At 42.4% G+C, this 15,847-nt stretch overlaps 1 protein-coding gene across 1 annotated transcript in view; it reads left to right on the top strand.

Annotated features, from left to right (window-relative positions):
• Positions 1 to 15,847, top strand: part of LRP5 (LDL receptor related protein 5) — a 160,978-nt gene that overhangs the window by 22,664 nt on the left and 122,467 nt on the right. Inside the window, exon 2 of the mRNA XM_055722285.1 lies at positions 11,545 to 11,941. Within this exon, the coding sequence (XP_055578260.1) occupies positions 11,545 to 11,941 (397 nt within the window). The remainder of the gene's footprint in view (positions 1 to 11,544; positions 11,942 to 15,847) is intronic.

Genomic DNA, 15,847 nt, shown 5'->3' with positions numbered 1-15,847 from the left:
AATCTTTAATCAGAATAGAAACCTTCTCACTGACAAGACAATGAAAGTGTTTGGGATTACTGAATCAGTGCAAAGAGGAGTGATATTTGAACAGGGTGGTTTGGTAGAATGGAAATCAAATCCTCGTTCTGCCAAGCTCCTTCCTGGTACTGCCACCCCACAAACATCCATTTCTAACTCTGCTGTCTGGGTCCAACGTAGGTACACAGTCTGGTAAGGAATTCATGCATAATCCACCTCCTTGCAAAGAGAGGGTGACGGGGTGGATGTTGCTGGCACGGTGCGCACGGACGCCACTACTCGCATCGAGTTGAAGCCATTCATTCATCCACCTCGGAGTAGGTCAATGCAAACATGCTGTCTGAGCAGGCAATAAACACATTTGTGTTTCAGTTAACCAGCCAAGATGTGCAACAGGCTGAGGAGAGAAGTAAAGTATTTTTGTGTAGTATCTGAACAGCTATGGGTAACACAAGTCGGAGTATTTATTTAGCAGACGCTGTGAGTAGTGCTGCAGTGGTGATGCCAGTGCATTCTCAGAAAAGGGCCGTGGACGGACCTGCCTTTGACCTTAATGTGCCTGCCATAAGCAGCTGTATTTGTATGATGTCTTTGTGGTGACTTGCCTCAGGATGTGGTCCTCAGAGACTTCTGAACTGAGGTGGGGTTGCTGCCGGCTTTTTCGTGAGAGAGACTATAAAACAATACTCCTTTTCCCCTAGCGCAAGTAATTTGTCATTAAAGATTGCCTGTCCAATTAGTTTTTTGGATACAGGGTTGCAAATTGTTAAGTGCTTACAACATCTTTCAGTCTTACGGACAGCAGGGTGAGGACCATAGCTTTGTATAGCTGGGGAGGGTGGTCTGTGATGGATCTGGAAGAGTTTGCACATTGCATGAGGCTTGTGACAGCTTTCTTTGTGTCACACCGTTCTTAATTTAACATAGATGAGATCTGAAGGCTGGCTGTGGTGCTGGTTGGTGGGTCACCCACTGCTGTCCAGTTCCTCCTATTGCTCTGCCCAGTTGTTCTTAAAGAGTAGGAAGGTTTTCACCTGCCTTGTGGGGTTACTGTCTAGACTTGGACTGGGATTTTCAGTGGACCTTGGGGGCTTTGGCTATCATCACTGAAGTCTGATGGAAGCTCAGTGCAGGTTCTGATCTCCACCTGGCACCGAACTCAGAAGTCAATTTAAGACTGGAGGATGCGCAGCTCAACAGCAGTTTTCAAAGTGCTCCTTTTCAAAGCTTGTTGTTGGTGTCTCTCTGGAGCCAAAATGCCCTAATCCCCAACGGACGGTAGACTTGTGTTTAAGCTGTCGTGTGCGTTGTGGTTCTTGAGTAGCAAGTTGCAGCAGAATCCTCAGAAGAATAAGCAAAGCGTTGTGAACTGTATACTCCTGCTTTGGGGAAAATCCCGTGTATATTTTAACCTCTGTAAAATGCTGGGGTGGGAACTTGAGGTCAGGAAGAGGTGGGGGTTCAGACTGCAGAGATACTATCTGTTTAGCATCAGCGAGTCAGGATCGCATGAGGCTGCAGTCCTCACAACTGTTTGGCTGAGCACCAGTTGCGCATTGCACAGGGAGGGATTGCCAAGAGCTAGTTTTGCAATAATGTTTAGAAATTTCCTCTAACAAAACAGACCAGATGAAAATTACTTTATGCTCTAGTGAATCTGTGTTCTTTTCTAAATAAAATGGTTAAAGTGCTTGCAAATCTTATCTAATGAGTATCTCAGCAACTTTAAGTACGTGTCCCCAAATCATGGCTAATATTCTGGGTTTTGTTTAGTTTTTCAGCGGCTCTCTAAATACTTTCTGTGTGCTGCTTGGTGGTCCGTGTAGTGTTGGCTGCTTGCATGGACTTGGCTGTCCTCCTTTCCAGCTGCTAAACTGTGTTAAAAGAAGATGAAATATGCTGTTCCATGGAACCAATTCCAGTATTTGCTACAGGGGTATTAAGGACAGTCTGAGAGAGCCGTAGCCTGGTGCACCAGGAGGGGAGTTCATGTGGTGTGCTTAATGGGTGGTCTGTGGGAAAAGACAGAAAAGTTTGACGAACCCTCCTTTAAAATAATGTGTCCGTAGAAAAGGGATCTTGAACACACGTAGCTTGCTTCCAGCTTCTGCAGAGATGGAGGTACACTAAATTATGCACACTGAGTCCATTAACTTGGCTTTTCTGGTATGTGAAGATTTTTGCTTGAAGTAGGTAATGTAGCTAGAAGCAGGACAAAACAATAATGAGTGAGTTCACAGTGGGCTGTTGGAGAGTTTTAAGAGGTTTTATTGCCATCCCAGACAATCTGAACAAATCCTAAATGTCATAATTTGCATAAAGCACCTTTGCTGGACTTCTTCAGAGCATGCTCTTTAAAGAGACGCTTTGGCATCTCATGACCAAGGGAAATGAACAAATGCAGTCCAATGAAGATGAAATGGTATATAATCAGTGCTATATTTTGTTGTTACTGCTAACATTACGATTTAAAAACCGTAGGCTGCCAAACAAAACCAACAGTCTGAAGTAAATCTCCTGTCTTCCTGAAACCCTGTCATTATTGGAGGGGAGCCCTACACAATCTAGAAAATATCACAAGATCCTCAAAAAGCTTACTGCTTGTTTATTTAAAAAAATAAAAGGTAGCTAGAAGTTTATCTAGCAATATTTTAATGTTAGTATTTGATAAAGCTACTAAATTCATCTGCTTCAGGAGGGCAACAGAAACAGTGATGTATTGTGTTACTGGCAGAGTTTGTAAAACTGTTTTGTGTAAAACCAAACATAAACACAAGCAACCCCACACCCTTGTAATCAAGATTTTCAGTGAAACGGTATGGGAGGAGTTCAGGCCACTGAGCTGTTTGGGTTTTTTTGTCTTCGATTTCAAGACATGCAGGTGAAACTCTTGCCGAGGCAGGAGCTAATTGTACAAAAGCCATACTTGGGGAATAGCTATCCAGCTGCTATTAAAAATCACCTGTTACAAGCAATTCTGCAGCTTCCGTAGCGTGCTCCACTACCTTCAGAGCACATTTCTCTCTGCATCATCTCTGTATTCTCTTCTGTATCGAGGAAACCACAAAGCCTGACCTGATCTAATTTCTGGCTGGGAATCTATGCTCTTCAGCCTCTCTTAACAGCGTTTACAGGTTGGACTGTTGTTTTACTCTTCTGTATCTCACTGCCTTCCCAGCTCCTCTCCTAGATATTTTCTAAGCCCATTTAAGATTTTTTTTTTAATATACTTTTCTATGGAGCCTTTCCAGCTTGCCGCTGGTAAACCAGATGTCATTTAAACTTATATCATGTATTTACATTAACCCCACTCCCTACCCCCAGTATTTGTGGTTAAAGCCATGTCAGTTCTTGTAGGTACATTGATGGGTAAACAGCCTTCCTTTCACTGTAGCCTGATGGCAAATAAATCACTGAGATCCTGGCCGTCTTCTGTTATTCAGCTGTGATGCTCAAGATAATACTTAGCTCATATAAAGAAAACTGGCACCAAATATATTTCATAATATTGGATGCTAGTGTGGATTGCATTGCTTTGCACTGGTTTATGCCTGGTGTGACTGTGTAAGCAATTTAATATATAGTCTGGTAAGGAGTAAAATTTACAAAAATTGACTGACATCTGTTGCACACAATGTGTATAAATGTGGGATATTCTTAGTGGTGTAAAATAACATTTCTGTCTTCTGTTGAATTTCAGACCTTGATTCTACCTAAAATATGAGAAAATTGGTATGATATGATGTGATAAAATGGATTTGATAAAATGGAAATGAATCCTTCTCGCTTGGTAACCAGAATGCTTTCTTTCATGGTTTGGAGAGGGAGGTTACTGTCTAGCTGGAAGGTTAGAGGAATGGGATGGAATTTGGGGAAGCAGTATATTTTCCTTTTAAGGTAGCAGAATAAACCAACCATCCCTGAGTAGCCGTTCCTTCACAGCTCACTGACCCACGCTCACTCCCAGATTCACAGAGAGAAGCCTTAGCTGTGTCAGGAAAAGTTGAGTGCATCGTGGAGCCTTCTGCTGAAAGATCTTCCAAGTGCCTTGCTCAAGCTTGACTAGGCTTCACGGCAGCCCTTTGAGATAATTAACAGCAGAAGGAAGGGTATGTTTGTAGTGAGTGGAATGATTTTTACAAATCATTGGGCTGAAGCACCTGCTCAAGGTCACTAAGGGGCTATATGTGGGAGTGAAACCAAGGAGCCTGATTTTTTCAGTCCTGTGCTCTACAAACTGCTACCACCTACCTCTGTGTTGCAGCAGGAATATTCTACAATTCAGTAATTAACACTGGGAATTCACCTTATCTACAATAACATGTTTTCAGGATGAAAGCAATAGCACTCTATTCTTTGGAGGACTGTACCTGGCAAGTTTAAACTCGGGTTGAGTATGTGCAGTTAGTACAGGAAGATCAACATTTATCTGTCTTTGAAGTTGGTGATTTCAGATTCTCTGCAGCAGCAGCTGCCAGTAAAAAGGACCAGGGTCCAGAATGCCAAGCTTAGAGTATTTAAGAAAGAAGCATTTTTTTTCCCTGCTAAATATGTAACAGTTGCATTGACAGAGTAAAATAAACTTAAGTGTCTGTGGGATTTGTACATGCTACATTCCCTTCTTGCCTAGCAAGGTGTCAGGCTGTTTTTTTCTTTTTTTTCAGTTGTGCTTGACTTTAGGAGATAGGTTTGGCTAAACTCTTGATTACCTTCCTTTCTCGTCCGTGCCTGAATCTCTCTCCTTTTTACCTTCTTTCTTGTGTTTTTATGGCTCCGGTAGTGCCTGTGTGTTCTGGCACGTGAGCTCCCTGCTGCCACCAGCTGCTGTCTCCCTCCCCTTGAGCTAAGCCATGAAAAATGGGGATGACGCCCAAAGGGTGACAGCATGTGGAATAACTGCCTTCCCTAAATGTTTGGAAGGAGCCTTATGCTACACATCAAAGGTCTAAGTCGTCTTATGCTCCAAAAGGGTTAGAGCTGGATGAGAGGGATCACGTTGTGCTGTAGAACGGGCTTCTCTGGTGAATTTATGGCTGCTAGGACCCTACCTAGATGGTCTTGTTTCTGCATAGCAGCTAATTGAAGTGTGGGAGGCTGGTGCTTACTCCCTGTCCTGTCTTAGAGTTTCCGTAAGACTGTACATCTTTGGGTGCAGAAGTTTTGACATGTTTGTTTTTTACCATCTTGTGCGCCTGCAGCAGGGACTGGGGGAGTTGTTTTTGTTCCTTGGTAATGAATGTTTTTGCGGTTTGGGACATTGACTGCAGCAAGAATTATATGCTGTTCTCTCAGTCCAGCAGTACAGATGGCCTAACCACAGAAGTCCCCAATGCATTTGTCCTGTTAAGGATTGAAATAATATTTAAAATGTAAGTTGTTGCACATACTGTAATTTTGGATGGCTATTTTAGCTTGTATGCTTATTAAAATGAGATCTTCATTTTATATGGCATACTAGGCTCCCAAAATCCTTGGTCGCTTTTCTTAAAAGCACAGTTAAACCTTTCCATGACCTTTAGCCTAGTTAACTGGTTTAAGAATTGTTCAGTAAGGCTTTTCTCCTGTGCTATACATAGGATTTGTGTGTGTTCTGCACTTCTGGTGCTTCCAAGAGAAGGAATCATGCACGTGCCCCAGTATTCTTGTGTCTTTTTATTTCGGCCTTAAGGGGAAGGATACAAAATGTAGGCATGTCAACAAGTATGAAGCAGTAGTATAAATATAACTTTTTAAAACCCACTTGCTCAGCTTGTCTTAGAACTGTTGCAGCTTTGCAGCTAACCAGCAACTGATGACAAATGCTCCGTTGACTATATTTCACGATCATCTTAGTCTTAATATCTAAATGAATTGAGCCTTGTCAAAGTGGTTTTCAGAACTGTTACTGAAACTAATAACAAAGATCGTATAGTGCAATTTTTAGTTGTTTGTCCCATGTCACTTTGCTGGGGCTAATGGGTGTCCATGAAACACTTCATAAAATTGAAGTGCTGTAGATGGGATTGGTACAATTAAAACAAGAAATGAAAGTTAATGGCTGGATTCAGAAACAACACACTGGCCTGTTCTGTTGGAAGGTGATTACAGCTGGGCAGATGGCAGTAGATGTGCCACACTTTATAGAGCTCATGTTTTCAACAGAGGTGGATGGAAGGCAGAGAAAAAGAAGGATTATTACTGCCTTTTTATGTGTGGTGAAGTGCAGAGGAACCTAAGCTTCAGTGCATTTAAAAAAAAATGCTTTTTTGTATAGCTTATGAATGTGACAGAGATGGTGGTAAGGGAACTGGTAGATGTGCTAAAACTGATCCTGTTTATCATTCATTTAGCTGATGACTATATATAAAGTGTACAAATCCTCCAGCACAAGACAGCTTTCCTGATGTAAGTATAGCAATGAAAATTCAGTAATTAAATGCAGACAAGGAAGAGAAGATTTGCCCAAGAGCCTTCAGGAGATCAAGAGCAAAGCTGGAAGCTGAGCCCATGCTTGATTCCTAACCAGCTTGATCAGGAGTGTTTGCTTTTCTCCAGTTCATACGCTGATGAGAAGTTCTGTTCACACACTGTTGTGCAATAAGCCTCCTGTAGGCAGTGTGTTTTCCAGTTAGCAAAAAGCCACTGGAAAACTGGTGGATTTTTCAACAGAAATAATACATCTTTCTAGAATGAAGTATTGTTGGTCAAGTACTGCATGATCCAAATGAGATCGTAGACTTCTTGCAGCAATTCTGTAACTCTCTACAGTTCAGGCTGTTACCTGTTTAGAGTTCATTTGATAATTTGTGAGATTTCAGGTTCTTTTTTTGCTTTGTCAGAGAACTGTGAACTCCAGCTATGTACAGAGGTTTTAAATATTGCCTATTATGGAAAAATATGAACTGTTCTAATTTTACTGAAGAAGAATATGGCGCTTTTTTTTTTTTTTTTTTTTTTTTGTAACTACGTTGAAATGTCGTCCTTTCAATTGGGTGGTAATAGACTGGATATAAACAGTTTGTCCTCCACATTCATCCTGTTGCTGTTTATTCTTTTCTCTTTTAAAAATAGAAGCTGGTGTTTCCCTTTTCAAGCAATTCACAGTTGTCCGGGGCATTGCTGATCGAAACAGAGCATAATGCTAAGTGTTCCTTTGAGAGTCTCCTTACTTTCTAACCATGGAATAACTTCTCAAGCAAGGGATATTGCCTCTTGTGGTGTAACAGATAAGCTCATTTGAAAGTCAACGGTAATCAAAGTTGTCACTAGTTTTTTCGGGTCTCCCCCCAGCCCTCTCCTCAGAAACCGCTGGTCACTGGCCTCCCAGTTTGCCTTGTCAGGCGCTGTGCAGCAAAGAATTAAATGCACTAAGGATAAGAATGTTCTCTGGACCTTCAAGCCCAGTTCAGGACTGAGAAGACGGCATGATTGGAAAGGAGATTAGTCTGCATGTTCTTGGAAATGAACCCTTGATTCTACATACACGTGGGAGTCAAAATAAATCAACTTGCACTGTGCATCAGTGGGATGATCTTGAATCTCTAGGATGGTTTGTTGCTGGCACAGCAAATCAGGTTTTGATCAGTGCCATTTGTTTTGTTGCTTTTTGAGCTTTCTTTGTTTCTCGTTCTAACAGCTTTAAAAACCCCTTGGTTATAATCACAGAGCGTGACTGTGTCTTTTGAATGGCTAAACTGTTGAGTTTAGTAATTCTGTGAAACTACATGCCATGCGTCTGTCCTTCTGGAAAGACATCTGCTTTCTTGGTTGCTGCTTACTAACTGGGAAAGTGGGAAATTTGAAAAGTTCTGTGACCTTTTCTTGGGACATCTTGGAGGTTGTGTTTAGTCAAAGCTGCAGTGATACCAGAGCTAGCTTTGCCTGCTGGAGAGCCATCACATTCTGATCTGATGTGATAAATGCAAGGCCATGGAAACAAAGCATTTAGCTGCACTTCTGACTTTTGAGTTAAGTTGGGAGACAGTGTGTTTCTTCAGCAGCATTCCAGTCAAGAATCAGTGTTGAGAACCAGTTACTTGTTTTGATCACTGGGGTTTTTTTGTTGGGTTTTTGTTTCTCATACCAGTAATGCTCTAAAAGGGCTGTGCAACCATTTTTTATAAAATTTGGACTGAATGAAATAGGCTGGTGTGGAGGAGCAGAGAAGTGAATGTGGTTTTCAGAGTCAGAGTTCTGCCTTACCTCTTTATTTTATCCAAAGAAAATGGAATACTCGTTTGTTCTCAAGAGGGATAAACTCTGGCCATTTTCAGTAATCAATCAGTTTACATCAGTGTATAAACGCAGTATCATTTTAACATAATTGCAAGTAGGGCAGTGTGATTTCCCCGCTGGGTGTTCGTAGCCAACACAATGCGGCTGCACTTCAATCAGGACAACTCTGAAGCACAGAAGTGACAGAGAACAGAGTGGTTAATGTGTTATCTGTATGCTGTTGCCCTACTGTGTGCATCAGTGGGGAAGAAATCTCTTGAAAGGGATGGGGAGCTGGGATAATATTGATACTGATTGGATTAGACATTGTTCATGTCTGATCTTTAGTTAAGAAGCTGTTGAGCCACTCTGCTGTTGATCGGACTTGATATTTCAGGTTCCTTTTTTCTTTGTAGTAGTATTAATAATGGCCTTAGCATGGAAATGTCTAGATGAAAATCCATCTATTCATATCGCTCAAAACACATTTTTGGGACAATATTTTTTTAAAAATTTGTAAGTCGACATTTTAGAGCTTTGATCTTTGCCTGGACCTGGGGCTGGTTTTGTGAGGCAGTGTGTCTAACTTGAGCAGCTCTCTGCCCCAATGAACTTGTGACTTAATCAGAGCCCGCTAACATCAAACTTTCCAAGTGCTCAGATGGTTTGGTACAGTGCCACTTAAAATAGACATGGTTATGGGGAACCAATGAGTTGCAGAGAAGAAAACAAGCACTTTGCATTCTAGACATTTTTTCTTCTGTTTTCAATAACTAACCTGTCAGGCTTTTGTGATTCCATTTCAAGTGTTTTTAAAGATGACAGAGAGGAGGACTTGGCAAGTTAGGAAATGAGATAGGAGTGATACTGAGACATCATTTATTAATAAATAATTCTCTTCAAGCTGTATAAACTTCCTTGAATTAAATATTGCAGAAAACAAAGATACTACATTTTCAGTGAAACATTCATGATAACAATTGTCTGTGCCTTTGCTGTCTGAGATCCACCAGCTGATTTAAATTGTCTTTATTACTTTCATCAGCGTAGACTTCCTCCAAAAAGAAAAATCAAGCCATCTCTTTCCTGACTTGGGGCGGGCGGGCTATGCAGAATAATGATAAAAACACTGAGTTTGTATGTGTGTTTTTAAGCTCAGCTGAAGCAGAGTTGTAGATTGTAGCTGAGGTCCTTACAACACGTAAGCCGTTGCCAGAGGAGTGCTTCGCTTTGTCCCGTGCAGTGGCACACACTGCAGCGAGCGTGTAGCTGGAGCCAGAGTTCGTGAACAAGACACCAGCGTGTGGCAGGGCTGCAACTTGGACCTTGTGTCAACTGTTGTCTTTTAAAAGTGCAGGAGGAATTGAGTTGGAAAGACACTATCGAGAGCTAGCTCTCATATTTTGTATACAGTAAGATGAATTCAGAACTGAAGGTGTATATATCACCGGCTTGAGGCAATAGAAGATGAAGTAACATGCTGCTCTGTTCTGTGTGTTGTTCTTTGAGTTGAGTGGCAAGTGTTTAGACCTCTGCTGAGCGTGCATTGGAAGCAGCAGCAGCAAGAGGAGAGACTGTGTATGAAGCTAGGTGTCGGTCATAAGGTTGGGGTAGAACTCTGGCAGCTGCCGCTAGAGTTAGAGCTGGGGGGAGGAGTGGTGGGGATGCAGGGGCTCGAGGTGACAGACAGTAGGGGCAAATGGTAATAGCTGTTCGTTTGATAACACAAGATCTCTACCAGACTTTGGCAATCAGGGGAAAAGCTGAGGGACCTCCATCACTTCCAGCATCTAGTGGCTTTTCCTGAAATACTGGCATTCTCCTTAGCTGCCAGTGACGTTCACAGCTGTGGACAGTATGGTGGCATCATTGTACTTGGCCGCTGCCTTCCCAGCCATCTCTGCCGATAACTGTTTTTCTTGCTTACCGCTGGATGAAGAAGCAAGCCTGCAATTTCAGAAGAGAAATGAAGTGGTTAATTTGGCCATCAGGCTGGCTGGTATGGTTGGGAAGGAAGGTTCTGCACTATGTCTACTTAATATTCTTTTCTGGAAGAAGCAGTTGGGTCGAATCATGGCTTTGTCTCTGACCAGATCATGCCTCCTCCCGCCATGGTGGGTCCTTTGGAGGATTTTTACAATCTCCCGCTGCTAGGGTTTTGTAATATTTTGTGCGGGGAGCTGAAGGACGAGTTGTAGGGCTCAGACCTTCACACCTTTCTCTCCCTCTCAGAGCGTGGAGAGACAGTCTCAATTGCAAGCACAGATTTATCTCTCTGAGTATAATGGCAGGTGAGATGTGGTGTGACAGAAAAGTCATCTTGTCCTTGCTAAGACCTCTGCCGGTGTTACTGCTGTTTCTGTATGTCTTACTGTCAGATCCAACTCAACGAGGTTAATTTCCTTGCCTTCTGTGAGTCTGTCTCCCATCTCCTTTCTGTCTGAATGCCAGCACCATCCACCAAGGTCATGTCATTGTCCAACTGAACCTTGCACACAAGCGCTCGAGAACTCGTGCAGGTACTGCTGGGCTATCTCTACGGCCGTCGTTTTGACTTGTCTTTAGAGCTTTCCATCCCTTTTGCATCAATCATAAGTTAGCTCCCCTTTGGAAGCCTATTCCCAGTCATTCAGCACTAGGACACCAGCTTCCACCACCCCCTTAGAGCTTCAAACAGCAAGAACCTTTCTGCTTTTGCTCTGGCTGCCTGTTCCAGCTAATGGTAGTCCCCACAAACTTCCACGACACACATCATCATCCCCCTTCAAGCTCTTTCTTGAGTTTCTCTCTCGTGGTGGTGGTGCAGGGGAGAAGACAGTAGTTCAGAACCTCTGTCATGGTTTTTGCTATCTGGGAGGGCTCTGGGTAGGAGCATTTCAGGGTGTTGTCTCTAGCACTGTTAGCTTCCAGCCCGCTACTAAAAAGTGTCAGCACTTGCTGTCTGTGTGTTGTTACTACTTCAGCTGGTGAGCCAAGGTTTTAAGCCATGAAGGTGTAATTTGTTCTAAACCCAGATTGACAGAAGGTACTGTTGAAGGAAGGGCCTCAGTTTGGACTCTTTAACTGTTGAAGATGCTATCCATATGCCATAGATACAGAATTGAGCCTGCTCTTCCCTCTGGCTTTTACTCCTTCATCTGACATGTGGAAGGAAGAGGGTTTTGGGTAGTGTGCGTTTTTCTCTCGTGTGAAACTTCTACGTTCCTTCTGCTGTGCTGCCTGCCCTGCTGATGTGGGTAAAGAGATCCTCCTCTGCTATGTTCATGTGCAGCGCTTTTACATCTGTAGATGCCAATAATACTAACATGTTTTCATTTTTTCCTTCTGTAGCATCTCCCTTTCTGCTTTTTGCCAACCGGCGGGATGTTCGACTGGTGGATGCTGGAGGCACGAAGCTGGAGTCCACTGTGGTGGTCAGTGGTTTAGAGGATGCTGCTGCGGTTGACTTCCAGTATTCGCAAGGCATCGTTTTCTGGACAGATGTGAGTGAAGAAGCCATCAAGCAAACTTACATTAACCAAACTGGGAATGTGGTGCAGAATGTCATCATTTCTGGTCTGGTTTCCCCGGATGGCCTGGCATGTGATTGGATTGGGAAAAAACTTTACTGGACGGATTCAGAAACCAATAGGATAGAAGTAGCTAATCTCAATGGAACATCTAGAAAAGTCCTCTTCTGGCAAGACCTTGATCAGCCCAGGGCAATAGCTTTGGATCCTGCTCATGGGTAAATATTAATTTGACTTAAATGCTTAAATGGGTACAGTGGTGATTTATGTTGAGGTTTTAGTTCTGAAAAAGAAACATAGCCTTTTGTTTCGGTTTACATTTTCCCAAGGTATTTTTCTCGAGATCCGTAGCTGAACATATGTTTGAGCTTAAATATTTCGTGGCAAGAAATGACAGCCCAGACTTAGAGCCAAAAAGAAAAATACAGCTGTTCTTAGGTGCCAAGCCAAATATTCAACCCGTATGATTGCTTAACTTATTCCATTGCACTTCTGAAAAGTAATTAATTTTCCAAGCCTTTTATATTGTTGTTCTCTCAGTTATCTTGTCTGGTAAGTTAATTTTCATTTGATATGTGATGTCTATTTAATGTATCTAGACAGCAAGGTGTGTAAATCTGCATGAGTCAAAACAGGAATTCCCACTTGCTATGCTGTGGTAAACAAAATCAGGGTATTTTTAAAGTGGTGATGTTGAATAATCATGTCTGTGCCAGCAAGCAAAAGAATCCAGGTGAAACCGGGGCTCTGAATGCTGTAAGGTGGCCAGGTTAGGAAGTAGTAGGGGAACAGGCTGGATGTGTCACTTCTAGTGCTCTTGAAAGCTGCTGTTTTCACAATGCTTTCGCAGGGATCACTTTATCTTCCTCTTCTGTACAGGATGTGCATGTAGGTTTCTTATCAATAAGAAAAATCTGTCATCAGCTCACATTTTCACTGAGTCCAGCCTCTTTTGCAAATGGTTGCTGAGTTAATGCAAGGGCTTAGGATAAATCGCAAATATAGTTTGCGGTTTAACCTGCACCGGGAGATGGACAGTCTCTTGAGAAACCACCTTCTTCAGGTGTGTGAGAAGTGAAAATTGAAACCAAGCAACAGAGAGCAACTTCAGATTGCCATGTCAGCAACTGCCATGCTACAGACTGGAGCTTCGTTGGGTTGTTTTTGCAGTGGTTCCTGCGTAAGGCTTCCCAGATGAATGCGAAGAATGATGGGTACATTTACGGTTAATACATAAAGGAGTGTCCTGGCTTCAGCTGGGATAGAGTTAATTTTTTTTCCTAGTAGCTGGTACAGCGCTGTGTTTTGGATTTAGTACGAGAATAATGTTGCGAACACACTGATGTTTTAGTTGTTGCTAAGTCGTGCTTACCCTGAGTCAAGGACTTTTCAGTTTCTCACGCTCTGCCAGTGAGGAGGCGCACAAGGAGCGGGCAGGGGACACAGCCAGGACTCCTAGCTGACTCGAACTAGCCAAAGGGATATTCCGTACCGTAGAACATCATGCTCCATAGATAAAGTTGGGGGGGGGGGGGGGATTGGCCAGGGCTGGCTGATCGCTGCTTGGGAACTGGCTGGGCATCGGTCCGTGGGTAATGAGCAGTTGTATTGTGCGTCACTTGTCTGTCTTGGGTTTTGTTGTCTCCCTTTTCATTACAGTTATTCTTACTGTGAAAATGTGTGTACCCAAAGAAACGAAATCCTTAGGTTTTCTGACATGTCAAATGCTGGAGTTGCCTGTATCCACCACTAACTGGTGGAAAGGTATAGTTGTCTTCAGTAAAAGGGAAAGTGGAGTGACTTTTTGGACCAGAGGACTTTTCCAGAGGGGACGGTGTCCATTTAATCCTGACTTCACTACAGATGCCTTTAGGTGAAAGGCGTTCTTCTCATAGCAAATTGCTGTTTGGAATGATTTTAAATAAATTAGCAGGAATCCTGTGTGTATCCTGACAGCAAGTAATCTATGCAGAATTCATCAATGCGGAAGATTAACTGTAGATCTAGAGTTCATTAGTATAATTTAGAGAGGGAATATGATGTTTAATTGAGTATTTTATAATGTGGTAGATCGGAGTGTGGAATGGCACTTTCCATGGAATATCAGGCGGGCCAAGCTGGTATCTCGAAGTGGATGCAGTTCCTTGCCTTTAGATTGGTTTCTTTATGGTAGCTTAAATACTGGTTGTGGCGATACATTTCATGCCGTATTATGTGTGTGCTTTTTGACTCTCCTGTTCTGCAAAACTAAAGGGGTTAACTGGGGATTTCTGGTAGTGTATCGCTTCTGCACTACAGGAATTGTGAAATTATTATTTTTAATGAAAATAATTAGTTGATTAGAACAACTGGGTGAGAAATTATTGTTGGTACGGGTCAAAAGGAGAGCTTTTTCAAAATCATCAGTGGTGATGGTGAAGTTGTGTTTCTGCAGACCTAATCCTTGTTTGTGTTTGGAAGGAGATGGGATGCAGGAATCGTTTATTTTGCTTGACTGTGAGAGGCAGTTCTTTGCAGCAGTGCTCTGTGCAGAACAGATGTGTACCATTTCTTAAATATACACAAAATCCAGTAAGCATAACAACAGAAGGCACCCTTCTGGTGTATGCTGGGTATCCTCCCTTGGGTTTGCCTTTCTGTACGTCTGTGGTAGCCTATTCTTTCTTTCTTGGAGGACTTCTCTGCTTATAAATATCTTGCATTTAGTCCTCCAGGGGAAGTGTGCGAGTAGGAACAGTTACTGGGGAACGGGCAAATACAAGGAACAAGATGTATTTGCCAAAAATGTAGGTGTCTGCGTGTGAGCTGGTCACCTTGAGACTTTCTGGTATTGATCAACACAATTGCTTGAGAGGAGGAGAGAATGACAGTTGTTCTGACTTTTGCTCAGATCAGTTCCTTGGGTTGCCAGTGCTGCTGTCCTGAACATCAGTTCAGGCTACAGTTGAGTTTGCTTCCAGTGGGAGCAGCAGCTTTATGTGAAACACTGCAATCGGTTTTAACTTGTGGCAGACATTTCTAATGCTTAGCCTGTTTGATTTGTGTATTAATCCAATGCAACAAAGCAACAGAAATAAATGGTCTGTGAAAGTGCATTATGAAGATAACACGTGTCCTTTATAATTAACCAATTCATTCCCACTATGGCATATTAAAATCAGCCCCCACAGAGCTGGTCTTCTGCGTAAAAGTGACAAAGTCCAGTATTGCAGAAGGGTCCTATTGAATTAAAGGCAGGTTTGCCCAAATAACTGGCTAATGTAGTAAACTTAATAAACCAGAAAATCATACATTATGTATATTTGTGGGATAAAACATTCAAAATCAATTTTTGCCTTTACAACCTCTTCATTTCATGTGGTAGTTCTGCAATGTTTCGTGGGTGCATCTATGAAGTAGTGATCATGATACTTGCTTTAGGCACAGCAGGCTCTGGGTTTGAGCACCCCTAGAATCTGTCGTTCCTTGTTTACTGGTGTTTTCTGGGGAAGGAAGGTGGATGACAGGGGGGGGAAAAAGGAACTTTCTAGTACCTTTTCATTTGTCTTTTTTGTTAATAAGTTTTTGTGAGCTGTTGGCTAATGCAGTTGCTACAACTGACAGTGAGAATTTGTGCTAAAAATCAGGTTAATTAGAGTACTTGAGTAAGTTTGTGGGGGTGTTTTTTTTATGGATCATGAAATGTGATTAAATTTAGACTAGGGTTCTTAGAACTGGTCGATGCAGTCTTTTAAGTTACTAGACATTTGCTTTCAGTCAGAAGTCACGTTCCATAGATGTGACTTTGCCCTTTCAGCAGTTTCTTCTAGAGAAGTGGGGAGAAGCTTAGAAAATAAGGCAGAAAACTTCATTAGGTATAGGCCAGTCAACTTCAGTCTCCAGAAGAAAAATGGGACAACTAAACAGTTTGTAAATGCCTGTCTAATACTAGTAGTACTCAAACGTGGGTTTGTCAGGAATGCTCTATGTCAAACAAGTCCCAGTTTCCTTCTGTTGACAAAATAACGTGTCCTTGTGCAGATTTGTGACGCTTTCTCTTGGCTTTAGTAAGGCTGTTCTGCAGAGATGGATGGAGGATTCCATGTTGCGGTGTTCACAGTGCGATGTTATGCCCAGTCTGTTGT

Source organism: Falco cherrug, chromosome 10 (genome assembly GCF_023634085.1).
Source record: "Falco cherrug isolate bFalChe1 chromosome 10, bFalChe1.pri, whole genome shotgun sequence".
Taxonomy (NCBI): Eukaryota; Metazoa; Chordata; class Aves; order Falconiformes; family Falconidae; genus Falco; species Falco cherrug.
The sequence above is the reverse complement of the archived record's forward strand: the minus strand, read 5'-3'. Positions and strand labels throughout refer to the sequence as shown.